Genomic DNA, 20,799 nt, shown 5'->3' with positions numbered 1-20,799 from the left:
GCCCATGGGCTGTGATCCGGGAGGGGAGCTGCAGGGAGCTGAGGGCCCTGGGAATGGGACAGCGCTGAACACCCCGAGCTGGGGCCCCCTTTCCCAGCAGGGCTCTCCTCCTGCAGCCCCTCTGCTGCCCGCCACGTCTGCCACCCCGGCAAAGAGAGAGGGCGCTGCCAAGAGATGCTGTTCTGGGCTGTTTCCACAGGTGCAGAGCAGCGACAAAGCCGGCAGGCTGCCGGGAGCAGAGGGCAGGCCCAGCGCCAGCATTGCTGCTGGACACCAGCACACGGGTCGGGACAGGCCCGGCTGATCGCAGCCCCTCTGCCCGGCCGGGCTGGCAGCGACCCGCGGCTCTGCTCCACGGTCCCTGCCCGGCAGCTGCACCGCGGGGCCCTGGCACAGGCACCGAGACGGGAGCACGTCACTGCTTCACTCCCACCTGTGCCCTGCACGCACTCACAGCTCCGGAGCCCATGGAAATGCACCAGAAACTGCTGTCAAACGAGTTAATTTTAGTGCAAAGCTGCCACCAAAGCTTCTGCTGTTCTGCCTGCCACAACCTCTCGTGTCTGGTACAGCCCTGTACCTGTCCCTCCCCGGTACAGCCCTGTACCTGTCCTTCCCTGGAACAGCCCTGTACCTGTCCCTCCCTGCTACAGCCCTGTACCTGTCCCTCCCTGCTACAGCCCTGTACCTGTCCTTCCCTGGTACAGCCCTGTACCTGTCCCTCCCTGGAACAGCCCTGTACCTGTCCCTCCCTGCTACAGCCCTGTACCTGTCCTTCCCTGGAACAGCCCTGTACCTGTCCCTCCCTGCTACAGCCCTGTACCTGTCCCTCCCTGGTACAGTCGTGTACCTGTCCTTCCCTGGTACAGCCCTGTCCCTGTCCTTCCCTGGTACAGCCCTGTACCTGTCCCTCCCTGGTACAGCCCTGTACCTGTCCCTCCCTGGTACAGTCGTGTACCTGTCCTTCCCTGGTACAGCCCTGTCCCTGTCCTTCCCTGGTACAGCCCTGTACCTGTCCCTCCCTGGTACAGCCCTGTACCTGTCCCTCCCTGGTACAGTCGTGTACCTGTCCTTCCCTGGAACAGCCCTGTACCTGTCCCTCCCTGGAACAGCCCTGTACCTGTCCCTCCCTGGAACAGCCCTGTACCTGTCCCTCCCTGGTACAGCCCTGTACCTGTCCCTCCTGGGCTGCCCCCCGAGCCCGCAGCCATGGCCCTGCCCAGCATCCCCACAGCGAGCCCTTGCAGGTACAGGTGCCCTTTGGGCCCCCGAGCCCCAGGTGAGGTCACTCAGAACAGCTCAATTCGCTCTTGGGGAGGCTCTAAAAGCCTCCCGCAGTGCAGGGCTGTCAGTGCAGGGGTTGGCATTGCCTGGACTTTCTGCGTGTGCTGGCCCTGTGGAGGTCAGGTGGGTCCCCTGTGCTGTGCCCAGCTCCCCCTGCACCAGAGGCATAGGCTGGTCACCCAGAGGGGACAAGACGAAGGTACCAGACGCCCAGCAGTCCCCGAAGATGGCACAGGTGTGTTGTTGGTTTTGCAGGGACCCTTCCTGGGAGAGGCACTGCTGCCTCCACAGCCCCAGACCTCTGCCAGCACGTCCTGCTCTGCCGGTCCTTTGTGGCTTTTTAGCCAGCCCAAAGCCTTCAACATGGGCAGTGACACCTCCTGGCATGTGGAGGGGGACCCTCAGGGAAGTGAGGAAGAGGAGGGCAGGCCTTCCTCCACCCAGCGATGGTGCCAGAGGAGGCAGCAGCGTTGGGAACAAGAGTGAGTGACCCAGTCCTGTCCCTTCAGTGGGAACGGGGCAGCTCAGTTCTGATTTTCTGCCTTTGAGTTTGCATAAGGCAAGGACGGGGTTACAGAGCTGTGGAAGAGCTGGGCTGAACATGCGGTGACACTGAAAACAAGCTTCAAAAAAAATTTACCAGCTTGTGTTTGAGTACAGATTCCTCATTTGCAGTTAAATATAATTGTGAGGGTCTGTGAGCCAGAGAGATATTTCTAGTTATTGGAGAGCTAGCTCCTGCCCCTGTGATCCCCGGGGAATGATAATGAGATTTACCCTAAGCAGGCGCTGCGGAGAGCCGGGAGAGCTCCGTGCTGGTGTGTAGGAGAGCAGAGATGGTTACAGGGTCCCCGCCCGCCGCAGCACACAGATGAACCCTGCAACTGCATCATTTCTGTGCCGTTCGCACCGTGCCTGCCGCCGACAGACCCGGGACGGCCGCCGGAGCCCTCCGGCAGCAGGGAGGCGGCTCTGGCTCCTTGGGGCAGGAGGGATGCTCATGCGGAGAGCAGGATCCAGCCGCCCTGGGCAGCAGGACACGGGAACCTGTGGGTCACCCTCGCCTGCCTGCACTGCCTCCGCCCGGAGCCCTTCCCTTCTCTCCGGGTTCTGGTGCATTCCCAGCCCGGCGCAGCCAGCCGGAGCCCAGTGCCATGGGCTCAGCCCGCGGTCCCACAGCCGCTGCCTTCCTTCCCTGCCCAGGTGCTCACGGCTGGGACGGGGCCAGCCCGGCTGGCATCCTCATCCTCGGCAGGCAGCCCCGGGGCCAGGGCCTGCTGGACCCCGTCCCAGCGGGGGCAGCACAGAGGGGCAGGGGCTGGGCGGGGGCGGCACACCCGTGCCCACCTCGGTTATGGTCTTTGCAGCGTCAGTGACAGATATGTAAGGATTAAATTGCAGTAATCTCTGTAATCTACTCAGTGAGATTAAACCCTCCCACTGCCCCCAGACTTTATCCCTTTCATTCCAGGACTCTTAGCAGTGATTACAGCCGGGGGAAGCCATTTAGCTTTTAAGCACCACTCCATCCTGCTTAAAAATGCATTTCAGAATCAAATGAGTTTGTGCAACACAGCCAGGGCTGGCTGCTCCGGCTGGGCAGGAGGCTCAGAATTAGGACCAAAGTAGCTTGAGTCAGAGTCAAAATTAAATTTATTGTTTCTGACCTTATTGAGAATACAGTGCATTTACAACTGATTAATGAGGCTTAACAGGAGTTCAGACCCAATTGAAGGCAGCTCCACGGCCTGCACTTCCATCCTGCTGTCTGACGGGCACTTGGAGACTCCACTGGCCTTAGGAGACCCCGGAGTGCAGAGCTGGGAGATGTGCCAGCCTCGGGAGGGGTGTGAAGGAGCCGAGGGGCTGTGCCAGGCAGGAGCAGCCCCAGGAGCAGCCCAGGGGCCAGGGCAGCTCAAGTGCCATGAGCTGATGGGGCTGAGCACCACTCCCAGCCTCTGCAACATGCGGCTCCCACCGGGCCAGGCCGGTGCGAGGCTGCACCGGGGACAGGGCACCACTGGAACGGTGTGAGTGGTGACAATGAGTCACCGGTGAGTGCTGACGGTGCCACAGTGATCCTGGACACTTTGGGAGTGAGGGTGCAGTCCCAGTGCTTGCAGTGCTTGGGAATGGCCGAGTCCTGCTGGCCTGTGCCCCCCACAGTGTCCTGGGGATGTGTAGCAAGCCTCTGAGCACCATCAGCTCTGATCCCCATCCTTGCACCCTGCTGGCCCCTCACAGGATCTGCATCCCTCTGCCCACTGCTCAATGCCAAAGTGTCCTTTCAGCAGCTCCAAGTTTCCTGCCAGGACAAGGAGAACAGGGAGGCACTTGAGCAGCAGGCCTGGTGTCTGTTTCAGGAGCTCAGCAAGGCCAAGAGGCTGCAGCAACTCAGCTCTGGCTGCCCTGCAGCACTGAGGATCCCCCTGTCCCTGCACATGCAGAGCTCAGCCTGATTCCCAACACAAGGGTAGGGGGAAGTTTGTCAGCCCAGAACCAAAAGGTTCTTAATGACATACAGAAAACTGGACTAACATTGACTCTTTGGCACTGAGCACTTTCTTTGGCTCTGGAAATAAGCTCTAAACTTGTTCTGTTCTGCCTTCAACATGGAGACATAATGGGCAGGACACCACTTTTAATCATATTTGCTCTTTGTAGGGTGCACTTTATTGCTTCCCTATTCTTTTAGGTGTCATGTGCTCCCGGCACAAACTTTGTGTATTTCTGTAATAATCTCCTGGTCCCTACACTTGTAGGGAGCTTTTCTCTCTGCCTGCCTGGCAGCTGTCTGTGCTTGGGATGAGCCCTGGGCCAGGTCCTCCCTGGAAAACACAGAGCTGCGGGCCCCCAGCAGTGGTTCCTGTTGCTGTCAGCTCATGCTGTGGTGAGATCAGTCTCTCAGAGGGGAAACAGGGCAAAGGGGCTGGCCTGAGGCTGCAAGACAGCCCCAAATCCCTTCTGTGGGGTCTGTCATGAGCGCTGTTCGGCCACAGCCCCACGGTGCCTGAGCCAAGCGCTGCTCTGAGCAGGGCGGAGCAGGAGAGGCTGCAGGGCCATACTGGAGAAACTGCCCTGGGCAAAGGAGCACTGAGGAGCTGCAGGTGGCCTGGGAGGGACAGGATGCTGGGGTCCTTCAGGGTCAATGTCAGACAAGGCAGTGGGGTTCCTGCTTTGGTAAATGTACAGACAGAGAGTGGAGAGTTTGGGAGTGATGAAGGAGGCAAGATGGGAAAAATTGCTTGGGAACAGAGCCAGGGACCCAAGAGGGATGGGGAGAAGAGGGAGCACTGGTGGGACCCTGAAAAGTGGCTAAGGGAGGTGGGGAAGAGAAGATGAAGGAGAGGATGGCATCAGGCTGGGAGCAGGATGCAGCACCAGCTCCACAAAGGACCAGGTGAGGGGGCAGAAGGGGCAGGACGTTTTCCTGGAGTTCTTCTCCAGCCCCCATGCTGCAAGGCACTGGCTGGGGAGAGGGTATCTTCTGCAGTGATCCCGTGGGCTCCTTCCTCCTGCAATGCCAGAGCCTGGCACCCTGCTCTGGGGATCCCACTGGGGGCTGGCTCCCAGGGCTCTGTTAGCACAGGCAGCAGGGCCAGCAGCGTGCTGATGGCACCAGAAAGCTGTTGTTTATGTGGAGTGGGGCGTAAACAGCAAACATGTCATGGAAAAGACGTGCCCTGCACAGATACAAAGACTGGAAGCGAAATTGTCGGCTTTACAAAACATTCCTCCCTTGCAAGCAGAGAAACCTGGAGGTGTTGAGGCATCCGCAGCAGCTTTATTTATCCAGACGCCTCTAATGTTCATGCTTAGGCAATGTGTCTGCTGCCGAGGCTGGATCACCACATGGAGGTGGTGATCTAAAACGGAAAAAGCAACTTTTCCACAGATTTGGCAGTTTGTCATGGAGAGGAACTAAGTGACAGATACCTTCCACTGTAGAAAGCAGGACCTGCCAATGCCTGGCCCCTCAGGTACCTCCGGCCCTGCTGTTGCTGCCCAGGCAGGGCAGTGGCCCAGGCTGAAATCCTGTGGGCTCTGTCAGTGCCAGGCCCTGCCCGGCCCTGTGCTGGCTCTGGTGCAGCGTGTGAGGGGCAGAACCAGGCCTGGGTGCGTTCACATCAGTCAGGGATGGCCCTGGGTGCATTCGCACAGGTCAGGGATGGCCCAGGGTGCATTCACATCATCAGGGATGGCCCAGGGTACGTTCACATCATCAGGGATGGCCCAGGGCTGTCCTCTGGGCTGGTGCTGTGCCCGTGGCTCCATCCCCTGCTTTGAGCCACACAGAGGGGCTGGGGCTCAGCCCTGCCTGCCACAACCTGCTGCCACACAGACCAGTGCACTGTACCCAATGTCCCAAAAAGAAAAACCCGTGGGTCACTGAGGATGATGAGGTTTGTCTCCACAAGGACTCAGCCCATCCTCTAGATCCAGAGCTCTCCTGAGGCAACAGGATGTGTCTTCCTGGAAACTCCATTCCTGCTCCCAGGGAGGAGCAGTGCCATGCCCCAGCCAGGTGAGAGCGTGCAGGCAGCACTGCTTTTCATTTTTTTCCATTGTTTCTCAGGTCTGCACCGAGTTCTGGGTGTTGCACAGGAGGGAACCTGGTCCCCGCCCTGGACTGGCAGCCGGGAGCCTGCGGCGTCCTCGTTTGTGTCGGGCTGGCACTTCTTGCCTGTCTCTCCTTGTCATCATTCTTCTTCCCAAGGAACGAGACAAGTACTTTTCTGCAGCCGATCAAGCTTCTAGTGCTGAGAAAGCAGGAGCGATGGCTGCTAATGTCTGAGCGGTGCCGCACGCAGCCCTTTGGCTCAGCGGGAGCAGCCAAGCGGAAGCCTGGGATGTCGGGGTGCAAGGGGAAAGGAAAGGAAAGAACAGGGGAGCCGGGGATGGAGATGGAGCAGTCCGCATTCAGACTCTGCCACAGCCGGGGGCTCCCCGGCTCAGCCTGCATGTGGGGCATCAGAGCCAGGACAGGCGGGGCTGAGCAGCCCCAGCCCGGCAGTGAAATTTAATTCATGCGTCACTTTAAAGCTTTCCCTCCTACTTACCGGCGGCACGGCGGCGGCCGATGGCTGCTCCTCCTGCCCTCCCGAGGACAGAAGCGATGCTGCCGTGGGGCGGCCCCGCTCGGGGGCGGATGGTTCGGGCAACGCGGCTCCGGCACCGGGCTGGGGCACCGGGCACCGGCCGTGACCCTGGCAGCCCCGCGCCCCGGCTGCCGCTCCCGGCGACCGCTGCTCACCCCGTTCCGCCGTTCACCCCGCTCCGCCGCTGCTCCCCGCTCCCGGGCGGAGGGCGTGCGGCTGCGGGGACGGAGGCGAGTGCCCCCGGCTCCACAGCGCTGCTTCGAGCGGCTCAGGGCTGGATGTGGGGGCAGAGCGGGGCAGGGCCGGGCGGGACAGCGCGGCCGGGGACGGGATGAGCGCAGCGGCACCGGGGCCGGGCAGGGCGGGACTCGCGGGCAGCCCGGTGCCGGGAGGAAGGGCACCCCCGGCCCGGCCCGGCCCGGCCCGGCCCGGCCCGGCCCGGCCCGGCCCGGGGGAGGCACCGGCCGCCGAGCGGCCGCGGGGGCTCCGGGAGGCGCTGACGTCAGGCGGCCCCTTAAATAGCGACGCAGCCGCCGCTGCCCCGGCACTTCCCGCGGAGGCAGCGCGGAGCCGCCGCCGCCCGATGGCGGGGATGGCCGCGGCGGGGCGGCGGGCGCAGGGGGGCCGGGGCGGGCGCGGCCCCCTCGGGCGGCCCGGCCGCGCCGCCGCGTAGCCGCGGGCGATGCCGGAGCGGCCGCGGCGGGGCCGGGGCGCCGGGCCGGGGCCCGCCGTGCCCGGCGGCGCGGCCCCATGGAGCCATGGCGCGTAGGGCGCCGAGCGGGCGGGCCCCGGCCGTGGCTCCGGCTCCGTCCCGGCGGCTGGCAGGGAGGGTCCTCGTCCTCTTCACGCTGTCGCTGTCCTGCTCGTACCTGTGCTACAGCCTCCTGTGCTGCTGCGGCAGCCCCGCCGCGCCCCGCGCCCGCTGCCCGCCCGCCCGCGCCGCCGCCGCCAAGAAACTTCTGCAGCAGTCGCGGCCGTGCGGGCGGGCGGCCCCCGCCCCGCCGGCCGGCAGCGCCCCGGGGCCCGCCCGGCCCGGCACCAAGCGCCTGCCGCGGGCCATCGTGGTGGGCGTCAAGAAGGGCGGCACCCGCGCCGTGCTGGAGTTCATCCGGGTGCACCCCGAGGTGCGCGCCCTGGGCACCGAGCCCCACTTCTTCGACAGGAACTACCACCGCGGGCTGGAGTGGTACAGGTGAGGGCGGGGGGCTGCGGCACCGGTCCCCGCCCGCCCCGGGCACCCCTTGGCCGTCCCGCGTCCCGGAGCGTCCCCGTCCCCCCGCACCGCGGGCACCGCCGCCCGCTGCCCGTCCCCGCTCTTCTCCCGGCGCTCTCGCTCTCGGTGCGGACTCGGTCCGCGTTCCTCGGTCACTCGGTGGAGCCGGCGGGGCCGGAGCGCTCCCGGCAGGCGGCGGGAGCTGTCGCCCGGCCGCTCTCCGGGAGTTTTCCTTAGTCTCTTCTTGCTGTAGCCGAGTGGGTCGCTGCTCGGTCCTGCCCGTTCGCCGGCGCTCTCGGCTGCAGCCCCCCGAGCCCCGGCCCTGCCGGTAGGCGCCCCGGAGCCGGGACGATGCCAGGGCATCCCTTCCATCCCGTCTGAGGAAACGTTTGCCTGGGTGAACGGTTCTCCAAAACGCGTGAGTGCCTGCACGGGACGCACTGTCCTCCCGCAGCCCTGCTCGGTGCGCCCCGCACGCTTCTGCTGCCGGCTTTGATCGCTGGCTCCTGAGAGGGACAGTCCTTGTCCTCTGCCATCCCCTCTCTCTGAACTCGAGTGACTGTGGAGCTATATGGAATCTCTAACCATTTGCAGAGGTCAGCGAGTGTGTCTCCAGCAGGAGATGGTGGGATTTAATTTCCGTAAGGGCTTTTGTGAGGTGCGGTGGGCGCTCTGGAGAGGCAGTGAGTGCTGCTGTAAGCAGGTCACAGCGCCCGTGGGCTCAGCGGTGCTGCCGGCGCTCAGCCCCTGCTCCCCGAGGTTCCCCCAGTGTTCTGGCAGTGCTCGCTGTGCTCTTGGACAGGGCTGGGTGCCTTTGGGCAAGGCCACGGCGCTTCTGCTGGGCATCAGCCTCGGGAGGCCGAGCGGGGCTTGGCCGGGCCCCGGCTGCCTGTAGCTCAGAGCAGGGGAAAGGGCTCTGTCTGTCTGTGTGTCGGAGCACCGTGGTGGCAGAGGAGGCGGCCTGTGGGGCACACCAAGCTCTCCTGCCTCCATCCCGACGGCGCTTTCCTGGCTGTTCCGCAGCAGGTCGGTGCCCGTGCAGGCAGGTGGAAGTCAGTGTGACATGGTGCTCACTCCCAGCTCTGCTCGGCTCCTGGTGGCTGGGGCTCGTGCAGGCATGCACGGAGACCTGCAGCGCTGCTGCCCTGTGTTGAGATCCTTTGGCGCCCGTACTGCTGGCAGGTGACAGGAGAGCCAGGACAGGCACAGGTGAAGCTTACTGAAGCTTTTTCCTTCTCTTGAGGATGTCCTGCAGCATGCCCCGTTCCTCCTGCTCTTCAGAGAGTAGCTACAGCAATACCCTTGATCTGCTCTTGCCTCTTGGCAGGTCTGTGTCATTCCCACATCCTCCCCAACATCAGGCACTGTCATCCCTCCTGCACCCCCCAAAAGCCTGCGGCTGTGAGCAGCCCTGCAGCACAGGCATGTGAGGACAGTGCTTTCTCTGGAAGACACCAGAGTGGCAGGATGGGTGATGGAGCAGATGGGTCTTGGCTGAACCCTGGCTCAGAGGGGAGCTCCATGGGCTCAGCACCTAGCTGGGAAACAGCCCCCCAAATCCTGAGCTGGGATCCTTCCCTGCATGCCTGTGTCTGTGACTGATGTGGGCTGTGCTTGCCCTATGTGCCGTCAGTGTGGGAAATGTGGGGCTGGGAGCCTCATGGGCAGTGCAGGACTGACCTGTGATACTCCTCCCTTTTGAGGTTTGGGACACGGAGCCTGCCCTGAATGAAGGGACAGACCCTGCCTGGGATGGTGCTGAGCAGGAGCTGTGCCCTCTCCCCTCAGGCTGGCACTGAGGGGCTGCAGCAGTGTGCAGCTGGGCAGACACCTCCCACCCTGAGCCATTGTTCCATCTGGGATTCTCCATGCAAAGGGACCTGTCCATGGCCAGGAGGGATGCAGCCTGAGGCTGTGGCAGGGTGGTTTTGGGGTGAGTTGGAGCAACAGTGGGAGCGTGGCCAGGTGAGCAGCGCCCTGCCCCAGGGCCCAGCTCTGTCTGGATCAATAGAGAGATCATGCCAGAGAAGCGGGGCCTGCAAATTAGTTCAGCTAAAACAATTAAATGACACTTCCTTGGTTTTATTACCTTATTTTTTTTTAAACTGCCAAATGTGCCAAAACTTAAGCACAGAGGCTGCTAAAGTATAAAACGTGGAATTGATTTTCCTCCTTGCAACTGGAGCAATTAATGGGGAGCAGGTCTAACCCACAGTGGGATAAGCTTCTGTCGCTCTGCCAAGAGCCTGGGAGCAGGGAGCAGAGTCCTGCCCGTGGCCATGGCCCACAAGGACAGAGCAGAGGCTGGGCAGTGGATGTGGGGGCTCTGAGGGATTGTGGGGGGCTCCTGCCCGGACCCCAGAGTGGGGGCTGCCCCTGGCCTGGCTGGGGCTGTGTTCAGCCTCTGGCTGGGGAGAGCAGGAGGGAGCTGCCAGGCTGCTGGAGGGTGGTGACTGCAGCCTGCCCGGGGCACTGACCCCTTGGCAAGGCAAAGGGAAAGGTAAAGGCATTCCCTGGTGTGAGCAGAGGCTTTGCCTGCAGGAGCCCTGGCTGCTGATGCCGAGTCAGCTGTGTCTTATGCCCCAGTGGGGACCCAAGTGCAGAGACCAAGCTGGTCTCTGGTGCAGTTGCACGTAGCGTGAGAAATGAGCCCCTCTGATGCTCCAGAAACGTTGGTTATCATTTTCTCACGTTGTCCTCTGCCCTGGCATTTGTCTGACGCAGAGATGGCAGAGCTAGCGGGAGGGGACACCTCCTCATCTGCCTGCCCTTGCCTCTCCAAATGTCATGCTTGTTCACAGCTGTTCTCATGGTGCCTCCTGCCTCAGCTGCTGCCGTGGCCCGGAGTAGCCCCAGCTCCCCGTGCAGGGGGATGAGGGCTGGGCAGAGCCAGGCCCGTGCAGGGGGATGAGGGCTGGGCAGAGGCAGGCCCAGGGGCGAGGGCTGGGCAGAGGCAGGCCCGGGGGCGAGGGCTGGGCAGAGCCAGGCCCGGGGATGAGGGCTGGGCAGAGCCACGCCCGTGCAGGGGGATGAGGGCTGGGCAGAGCCAGGCCCGTGCAGGGGGATGAGGGCTGGGCAGAGCCAGCCCCGGGGATGAGGGCTGGGCAGAGCCAGGCCCGTGCAGGGGGATGAGGGCAGGGCAGAGCCAGCCCCGGGGATGAGGGCTGGGCAGAGCCAGGCCCGTGCAGGGGAATGAGGGCTGGGCAGAGGCAGGCCCGGGGACGAGGGCTGGGCAGAGCCAGCCCCAGGCATAAGGCTGGGCACAGCCAGCCCCAGCTCCCCCCTGTGGGACCACCACCCAGGGCTGCCTCTCAGCGGCTCCACGCCCTGAGCCCCGTGCTGCTCCCAGTTCCCATCACTCTCTAATCCACCTCATTAGCTACAGATACACTACAGGAAAGATATTTTTAGCAAGGTCTGTTTTAAGACAACTGAAACCAAACAGCGACTTCTGGGGAATATCGATTCATTACCAATCCTGCACTAAATGTTCAATATTGAGCTTTTTCCTGCTGTGAGTAGTGTGGGCCAATAACCTTCAATATTTTCCAGAGCACAGGGAAGGTGGTGTGATTTAAATTGCCGTTAATTTGAGCAGTGGCTCCAATTGCAGCATCTCAGGGTGCAGTTTTCTTTATCAGGATTCCTGAGTGGTCCTGTCAGGTGCCCCAGGGCTGTTTTCACAGAGAGGGGCTTTTCCCTGTGGCTGCAGCAGCAGCAGGCTGAGCCTGGCTGGCACCCGTCCTGTGGCTGCCACAGCCGAGCCCTGAGGCGGTGCTGGCACAGGGCAGAGCCCTCTGGTTCTGCACAGACCCGAATGCCCTGATGCCAGGGATGGCACCTGTGCCCAGCCTGGCTCTCCTGTACGGCCGGGACAGGTGCCTGGAGCTCTGCCCCCAGCCCTGCCCTGCCCTGGCTCTGGGTGCCCAGGCACTGCCGCTGCCCAGGAGCGTGGCTGGAGCACCCTGCAGGACCCGGCTGTGTCCCCGAGCCCCCGGGGCTGTGGCACGGCGAGCACGGAGCCGGCAGACGCTAATTGCTCCCGGCCACTGCTAATTGCTGCCGGCTAATGGCCGGGCTGGCACACGCACAAATGGGAGCCCATTAGGCTTTGCCCGGGACATGGCTGTGGGCTTTACTGACAGTGCATTTGGGTGAAGTTAATTAGTGAGACGAGAGGAAGGCAGCAGCTTCAAGGATGCTTTGAAATTTCCTTGACTTCAGAGAGTGCCCTGGCTCTGGGGAATGTGCCTGGAACCGTGGCAGAGAGTGCTGCATGAGGCTGTGTGGGCAGCGTTCGCTGGGCACTGCCCTGCCCTGCTGCCCCTGCACTGCTCCTGCTGACCTGCCCGGGCTGTGTCAGGTGCTGCCAGACCCTCACTCGGGCCAGGAGAGCTTCCCTGCCCGGGGAGCTGGGGGAGATGCTGAGATGAGCTCACGTGTGTGCCTTGCCTTTGGTGTTAAAGACGTGTATATCAGGTCCGTTCCTTCACCTTGCTTGTAATCTGCAGTTTGTTCTCAGCTTGCTTTGGAAGCACCACATTCAGCTGGTGAGCTGGCACACCACGGGCCAGGCTGCCCTGGGAGGCTGGTGAGGAAAGGCCGGCAGGCCCTGGGTGTCCATGGTGGGGCCAGGCCGTGCCCACAGTGTGTGCCCAGAGCTGAGCGCACAGGGAGCAGGGCCAGAGCTGCTCACGGGGCCTCGGGGTGATGGGCAGCCCCAGGAGCCATGGGAGGGGTTTGTGCTTGGTTGTACTGTCCATGTGCCATCTGCACTCAGCTGGCACAGGGAGGTCACCCAGTGGCCACCGTGGCTCTGACACAGGAACTGGGAACTGCTGCAGCAGCTGGGGCGCAGGCAGAGGTTTCAAAAACGAGTATTCCATTTTGGAGTTTCAGCTGTGGAAGGAGTTGCCTTGGAAATGGGAAGGGGTGAGTTCCAGGCAGTCCATGAGCAGAGGGCAGTCCCCAGCAGGGCTGAGCTGGGCTCTGTGCAAGCTGGGCAGGAAGCCCTCCCTCATCTCCTGCTCCTTGCCAGCTCCACTGCCCTCAGAGCTGGCCTTGGCCTTTGCCAGGCCCTCCATCAGTGCTGAGCAGTTACTGAGGAGGGTGAGAGTCACACAAAGGTGTGTGCATGTGAAAGGCAATGGCAGTGTGCCCTCTGGAAAAGAATCTCTTGACTTAAAGGACACTGCAAATCTCTGGAGCATTTAAATGATTAAAAGTGAATCAGCAACAAAGTTAATTACTGTGTTCGCTCTGCTTTTATGCATGGAAATGTCCCTCATTAGCTGTCTGCAAGCGCTGGTGTAAATTCTTTGAACATAAACATTTATTAAAGGGAGCTGCTCTATCATTAAATCCTGGCTGCAGTAGTGTGGGGTGGTGGCAGCAGGGCTGTGGGGCTCAGCCAGGGGCCCTCGGGTGGTGTTTGTGGCTGTGGGCATGGGGCTGTGTCTGCACCCAGTGTGTCCCGCTGGCCATGGCAGTGCCCAGCCCATGGCAGTGCCCAGCCCGTGGGGTGCCAGCGTGCCAGGGCTGCTGGGGATCCCCCCTGTCCCCTGAGCCCCTCGCAGCCCTTGGCAGGGTGCTGCAGCCCTCAGCCCTCATTGCTGTGCCCTCCATGACCCCTGGGATATCTCTCACCAGAGATTTTTATTTCCATCACACCTCGGTTCTCACACGTTTAGCCAGTTCTGTTCAAACTTCCCGAGGCTGCCAGAAGTGGCTTTGCTGGAGCTTTCATCCACCACTGCCACCCACGGTCCTGCTGAGCAGAGGTGCCAGGCAGGAGCTGAGGGTGCTGCCAGCCATGTGTGCACCCATGGCACGGCATGGCACAGCATGGCATGGCATGGCATGGCACAGCACGGCACGGCATGGCACAGGTCAGCCCTGCCGGGAGCAGTGCCAGCTCCTGTGCCTCCCTGCTCACCTCCCAGCACAGCAAGCTGCAGCTGGAGCTGCTCACAGCCCACCCTCCTGCTGCTGGCATCAGCTGGCACAGGGGCAGCAGAGCCCTCAGCACAGAGCTGGCACTCGGGGCTTTTGCCACATCAGGCAGTTTGTTTCTGTGCCCCTGAGCAGATGGAGCCAGGGTGGCCCAGGCCAAGCTCTGCACACAGCAGGGACTGACCCAGAGCTGCTGGGGCAGGGCTGTGATGGGATCATCAGTGGGCACTGCCCTCCCCGCTCTTATCTGCAATATCTCAATTGTTTGATGAGATTTGGTACAAATTCCTCCCTGGGAGAGTGTTTCACGCATGTTCGACATCAAAGCAGCGCAGCAGTGAGGGAGTGCATGTTTCTTTAATGTGGGAGTGTTGTAGGGGCCGCAGGGTGCCCAAAGGCAGATTATAACAAAATTAATAATTCAGGCTCGGGAAGGTGCTGGTGAGAGTTAACCCCTTCAGGGCGAGCCGCTGCCTCCGTGCTGGCACAGCCAGGCCAGGCTCTGCATTGCTGCCCAGCACCTCTGGGGTGGTGTGGGCACAGCTGGGCACAGCAGGGCACAGCAGCTCCCCTGGGCTGTGCCCATCCCCATGTCACTAACATGGGCAACCTCTAAATCTGGGCTGAAGGGAGTGTCAGTGCCCGTATCAAGTGGCAATAAAGAGCTTTACGAACTGGGCAGCTCTAGTGAAAGCAGTCTCTAACTCAGGAGGAATCAATGCTGTCCCTGCAGCCAGAGCAATGTGCTGAGCGAGTGCCCAGCCATCCTCCCCCTGCCAGTGTCACATCCCTGTCCCCAGCTGGCACCGCTGGCTCAGCACACGCCAGAGGCAGTGCCAAGGCCAGCTGGGGACAGCAGCAGAGCCACAGGAGCAGCTCCTGGCTCAGCCCTGGCCACGCACTGTGGCACCAAGAACCTTCACATCTGCACCTGCCAGCCCGGGCCTTAGAGCTGTGTGACATGCTATTTGTATGCAAATAACCCTGGGAGTGCACAAGTCCAAAAATATTATTTTAAAGTCTGGTGTAATTAAGTTTGCCATGCATTTCCCTGCTCCTGCAGCCCTGGGGATCCTGCTGTTAGTGGGAAAATGAATGCCTGGATGACATCTCTCCCCCTTGCATGGCTTCACTGGTGATTTATTTATCTGCCCGTGCTGTGTTTTGTTGTCTCAGCAGTCTCTGTTGCTCATGAGCAGCAAACACTGGGAGTCCATTTAAAAAAAAACAACTCTTGTCTCATTTCAGTAATTTACTATGCAGAGGTTTTGTGTTTTTCATAATGGATTAGAACCTGTAATTTTGTATTTTGAATGCATGGACCTAATAACTCACGTAATGAAAATCTAACAGGCTTGAGGATGAGCCATTAATGAAACAGCAGTTTTATGATCCTCCACAATATATTGTAATAGTGAATCACTTACAGAGCTGTCCTGCGCTGATTTATGATGAAACTTGTTTGTGATGTGGAGATAGAACCGTGTGCCTGCGCTTCCTGACGGTCATTAACCAATGGGAATCGTAATCAGGATTTATGGGGTTTGAAGCAGAGCAGTGGGAAAGGCCAATTAAGCGCCATCCGTGCTCAGGTACCTCAGTGAACCAGCCCTGCTAATTTATGCTGACTAATTAGTTTGTTTTCTCTCCAGTTAGGAGGCTGGTCAAGAGCACATGGGGGTGCGTGGGATGGTGCCCTCGGCAGGTGCCACCTCTCCCTGCCATGCCCTGGCTCTGCTCTGCCACCTCTGTGCTCTGCTCGCACAGCTGCTGTGGGCTGCTCTTCCTCCCCGTCAGGTCTTTCCTCAGCCCAAAGCTGCTGGCCATGGGCTGTGCTTTAGGGATGCCAGGTCCTGGTCACTGCACGGCCCAGCCTGGGGAGCCCCCGTGGCCCTGGCAGCTGTCTGGGTTCGTGGCACAGATAGCCCTGTGCCTCGGGCTCTCTGGGGGATGGCTGCAGGCAGGGATGCACAGAGGGATGGGGTGTTGGGGTGCTGGCCTCATCCTGGCTGCCACAGTTCCCTGCGCACTCCAGCCAGGCATTCCCTACCTGTCCCTGCCTGCTCCAGCCAGGGCACCTCCAGTGCCATGCATCTGACTGCAGTGGATTTGATAGTTTACTCTAGTAATACAAGACCAATTTATAAATCTTTCCATCCCATTAGTTTTTATTTGATTTGGATGTTCAGATGTCAAAGCAAATTATTTAATTAGTGCTAAGCTGGGCTGCAGGGATGCTGCATTTCCCCCAGGCTGGTGTTCCTTGCCTGGCCTGCAGCCCAGCTGCCAGTGCCAGAAACAGATGTGTGTACCCAGGAGCCCATTTGGAGTGGGTGATACCCTGGCGGGCACAAGGCCCACATCCCTGGACAGCTCCCTGTCCCAGCTCCCACTGGCAGAGCAGCACAGCTCCCAGGGCTCTGTCCATTGCTCCCCAAGGCTGCTTGTGGTGGTGGTGTGGCACAGCCATCCCACTCCTGCATCCTGGCACTGGACGCACACTGGTGTGAGCGTGGGGCTGCCGGTGCCCCGTCCTCTGCCTGGCTGTCCCCTGGGACTGGGATGGACCTGGAAGCCATCCACGGCCAGGGTCCTCCACAGAGCTGCTGGAGGGGTCTGTGCCTGCGTGGTCCCACTGGGAGGGGACACGTCACCAGCCCCATGGCGCTGCCACCACCTCCCGGTGCCAGTGCCGGCTCCTCCCTTACCATTCCCCTCTGCTTGGCCCGCAGGAGCCTGATGCCACGAACCCTCGACAGCCAGATCACGGTGGAGAAGACCCCCAGCTACTTTGTGACCAAGGAGGCCCCGCGGCGCATCTTCAACATGTCCCGGGACACGAAGCTGATCGTGGTGGTGCGCAACCCGGTGACCCGTGCCATCTCGGACTACACGCAGACGCTGTCCAAGAAGCCAGACATCCCCACCTTCGAGGGGCTGACCTTCCGCAACCGCAGCCTGGGGCTGGTGGACACCTCCTGGAACGCCATCCGCATCGGCATGTACGCCGTGCACCTGCAGAGCTGGCTCCAGTACTTCCCCCTGTCCCAGATCCACTTCGTCAGCGGCGAGAGGCTGATCACGGACCCGGCGGGCGAGATGGGCAAGGTCCAGGATTTCCTGGGCATCAAACGGGTTATCACTGACAAGCACTTCTACTTCAACAAGACAAAAGGCTTCCCGTGCCTGAAGAAGTCAGAGAGCAGCGGCTTGCCCCGCTGCCTTGGCAAGTCCAAGGGCAGGACTCACGTGCAGATAGACCCCGAGGTCATCGAGCAGCTTCGGGACTTTTATAGACCTTATAACATCAAATTCTATGAAACAGTCGGGCAGGACTTCAGGTGGGAGTGAGTGTCCGGGAGCAGAGCTGCACTGACAGGAAGCTGCAGTGTTCTCTGAGGAGGGCCCAAGGGGCTGGAGCCAGGACCCCTCAGCCCATCCTGCCCAGAATTGCGGGCAGAGCCAGGCAAGGGGGTCCCCTCTCCCTGAGGAGTCTGCAGTGCTCTGGAGAACCAAGACAAGGAAGACTCAGATCCTGCTGCAGCCACCAAGCTAAGGGATGGGTGCCCAGCAGCACTGCCTGTACCAGCGGGCCAGCAGCCACCTCTGTGGGCTCCTGTTTGCTCTGAGCACCGCAAGGTCCCTGGGCCACGGGGATGGCCCCATCTGCAGCCTGTGCCCAGGCTGCTCCAAAGCACAGCCCTCTGTGTCCCAAAGCAATGGGTGCTCCTGGACAGTGGCAGTGGGACTGTCCCTGCCAGGCCCTGTCCCGGGCAGGCAGAGCTGCACTTTGTCATTGCGCGCCATGTGTACCCCTGAGGACAGTGAGATGTATCTGCTTGACAAAGAATCTATGGAAAATGTTGTACTGATATTTTGTCCTGTGAATAAAGCACAGAGTCCTGCTGTTACGGGTACTTTAGTGGCACTAGTTTCCTTGTTCAGCTTGTGATCCCTTCATGTAAATAAAATGGCTTCCACCAGTCCGAATGCATGGGCTGTTCTTAGGACAGGGCTGGGCAGAGCTGGGGGTCTCAGGGAGCCCCCACACCCCGAGGCAGCGAGGGAACGGGCAGGGGCTCGGGCAGGACAGGCCTGACATGACCCAGGGGAAGCTGTGGCACAGCCCTGCCTGGGGCTGCCCAGGCTCATCCCCTGGCACAGGCTGGGATGTCTCAGAATGGTGCACAGTGACCATGTGGGGATGGAACACACCATGGACCAGTTTGCAAGGCCTCACTGAGAGTGATTAGTGACCAGTGAGCTCTAATAGGAAAAAATTGGAGTTAATTAGTGGACACCTAAGAGAGCCCCATCTGCGTCTCTGCCAATGCCAGCCACAGGAGAAGACACAGCAGAGAGGGGACCCAGAGGCAGGTATGGGCAGGTGGAGGGAGAGATGGGAATTAATGGCCATTGACAGGAAAATGGGATATTTGCTTGTATGATTTTTCCTTTAAAGGAGAAAAACATTCACAGCGAGACTCACAAATCCCAGCCTCACAGTAGAAAAGCCATTTCCAATCCACTCCAAGGAGGCAGAAGGTGCCAGGTTAGATTGATCCTTCTGACAATACTGTATTAGTGGGAAATTAGAGCTGAAGCCTGAGGAAACTGCTGCGATATCAAACAATTACTTTACATTTGTCCCTACAAATGGAGGGAGCAGAAATGTGCTTAAATCAAGTATTAGCTTTCCAAAGGGTGAGCAAATGAGGGCACAGGCAGGGCTGCACTGAAAATGCAGAGCACATTAGGAGCTCTTAAAAATGGCTTAAAAAGCCCCAAGCAGGCAATTTGCATGCGGAGGAGGCAGGGCAGGGGTTTGCTGAGGATGGCAGGGTTTGGTGAGGACATGGGGTGCTGCTGGTTTGGAGAGGTGATGCCCAGCACAGGGGCTGCCAGAGGGACCCCCGTGTTGGCCCGGCCTGGCAGGGCACCGGGGACAGGGGCTCTGCTCTCAGGGCTGTCACACCACTGTTTGCAGCCATCCCTGGCACAGCACGGCCCCAGCTGTCCCCACAGCAGCCACCCCGTCCTGTGTGCTGTGTTTTGATGGGTGCACTCAGGCCTGAACCCCAGAGAGCAGCTGTTCAATATTTATCAGCTCATACATGGTTAACCATAATGAATGTGGTTTAAGTGGTCCCTGATCCAGCTCTTGAGACCAGCTGGGCCAAGGGGGTCCTTCCCTGGCCCGTTCCCATCAGTGGTGAGTGCCCTGCCCAGGAGAGCACAGCCACGGGCACATCCAGGGAGCCACAGCCCTGCTCCTGCCTGGGAGCAGCCTCTCCTCCCAAAATGGTCCTTTCCCCACTGGGACTGCCCCAGGACCCCCAGTCAGGATGTTACCTTTGTCATGGTGTCCCCATCAGTTCCTCACCCTGCCTGTCCCCAGTGGGGACGCCCTGACCCGGGGGGCGCAGCCCTGGGACACCACGGCTCCAGGGTCTCCCATGGTCACTGGAGCAGCTTGTTAAATCCAGCCCTGGTATTTCCAGGTGCACGAGGAGCAAGCATTGTTATCCCTCTGACCACGGCAGGACCGCAGCACCGTGAGCACCGAGAAAATTTGATTAACTTCTTACCAAGCTAATATGATTCATTTTCACTGCTGGTTCCATGCTCACTGGAGCAGGCAGAGTCCTGGGAGTGGCTGTGGGGGGCTCCCAGCCCTGTCCCCCACTGCAATGGTCGGCTGTGTGCTCCCAGCTCGCCTCCTTCCCCGCACACAGAGTGGGCAGCAGGTAAATACAGTCATTAACGGAGACCTCCAAGCCCTCGGGATGATGGGTGCGCAGGGCAGCTGGGATTCACACAGTCAAGGAGGTCAAGCTCCCTCCCATGATTGCATCGGGCTGCAGCAAGGAACAGGAGCACGGGCTGGGGCGACTCAGGGTCTGTCACTGCTGCCCAGCACAGCTGGATGGGCACAGCTGGATGGGCACGGCTGGATGGGCACGGCTGGATGGCACAGCTGGATGGGCATGGCTGGATGGCACAGCTGGATGGCACAGCTGGATGGGCACAGCTGGATGGGCATGGCTGGATGGCACAGCTGGATGGCACGGCTGGATGGGCACAGCCGGATGGGCATGGCTGGATGGCACAGCTGGATGGCACAGCTCCCACGGGGACAGGGGACATCGCTGCTGGGGCTCACAGCGTGTGATGCTGGGTCCCGGCCAGCCCTGAGCCGCGGCATGAGGCCGGGTCAGCGCAGGTGCCCTGCTCTGGATAGGTGTGTTAGTAAGTGTACAATAGGTGTGTCAATAGGTGTGTGAATAAGTGTATAATAGGTGTGTCCATAGCTGTGTCAAGGTGTGAAGGGACCTCAGCTCGCTCCTTCACCACACCCCACTCCCCAGCTGGCTCCTGTGGCGTGGGGACAGCACAGCGTCGCTGGCACGCTCCAGTGGCTGGAGATAAGGACAGCTCAGGGATAAATATTTACCCAGTGACTGAATGGATTCAACCGAGTTCATTCCTATTAGAGAATCTGTTAGTAATTATCTGAAGACTCGTTATTACCTGGGGACCTATAATCTCCCACAGTAATGAGCTCGAGTGGCTCCTGTGGCATGTCAAGCAGGAGAGGGCAGGTGGGAAGGGGGCACTGCCACTGCAGCAAGGGCAGGCAAGCGCTCAAGGGCAGCGGGGCTGGCTCAGCTCTGGCAGCGGGCACTGCAGCACCGTGGGGCACAGAGCTGCCACCTCGCCTCCCTGCCAGCCCGGGGGCAAGCCCTGGGCAGAGCTCAGCTCCAGGCAGAGCTCAGAGAGCCCAGAGAGGCAAAAGCTGAGGCTTGGATGGAGCTGCTGCATCCCCTGCCAGGCGTGGCTGCTGGGAATGTGCTTCAGGACACGGCCCCTGTGCCAGGCATGGGTGATCCCAGCCCCAGGGGCAGCCCTGGCAGTGGGCTCTGTGCCCCACAGAGCTGGGCTGTGCCTCAGCAGCATTGTCCCAGTCCTGCCACCCATAGGGAATAATTCTGCAAACCTGGGCCCGTTTTGTAGGGCTCAAATAAAGTAACTGAAGAGCAAGGTGCAAGGCAGGGCAGATAGTGACAGGTCCCACAGCTGCAAGGGAGGAAACCCCTCCAGGGATACGCATCCGGGGTTCCTGCATGCCAGCAGAGAGATGGTCCCGCTGCCATTGCCACTCAGGGCGTGCTTATCCATCCACATACCCTGCAGGGCACAGCAGCTCTGTGCCACAGCTCTGGGGATGCCCAAAAGAGCAGCCAGGAGGGA

At 60.7% G+C, this 20,799-nt stretch overlaps 1 protein-coding gene across 1 annotated transcript; it reads left to right on the top strand.

Moving 5' to 3' along the window:
* The first annotated feature begins 7,141 nt into the window (after positions 1-7,141).
* On the top strand, positions 7,142-17,425 carry HS3ST2 (heparan sulfate-glucosamine 3-sulfotransferase 2). The gene is made up of 2 exons (XM_058816154.1): positions 7,142-7,575; positions 16,281-17,425. The coding sequence occupies exons 1-2, from the start codon at positions 7,142-7,144 to the stop codon at positions 16,897-16,899; spliced, it is 1,053 nt and encodes a 350-aa protein (XP_058672137.1). The 3' UTR covers positions 16,900-17,425.
* The last annotated feature ends 3,374 nt before the right edge of the window (positions 17,426-20,799 follow it).

This window comes from Ammospiza caudacuta, chromosome 17 (assembly GCF_027887145.1).
Source record: "Ammospiza caudacuta isolate bAmmCau1 chromosome 17, bAmmCau1.pri, whole genome shotgun sequence".
NCBI lineage: Eukaryota > Metazoa > Chordata > Aves > Passeriformes > Passerellidae > Ammospiza > Ammospiza caudacuta.
This window is presented reverse-complemented; position numbering and strand designations above follow the sequence as displayed.

Coding starts and splice junctions, on each gene's coding strand:
- HS3ST2 (XM_058816154.1), top strand. CDS start 7,142: ATGGCGCGTAGGGCGCCGAGCGGGCGGGCCCCGGCCGTGGCTCCGGCT. Junction 7,576..16,280: donor CGCGGGCTGGAGTGGTACAG/GTGAGGGCGGGG, acceptor CTTGGCCCGCAG/GAGCCTGATGCCACGAACCC.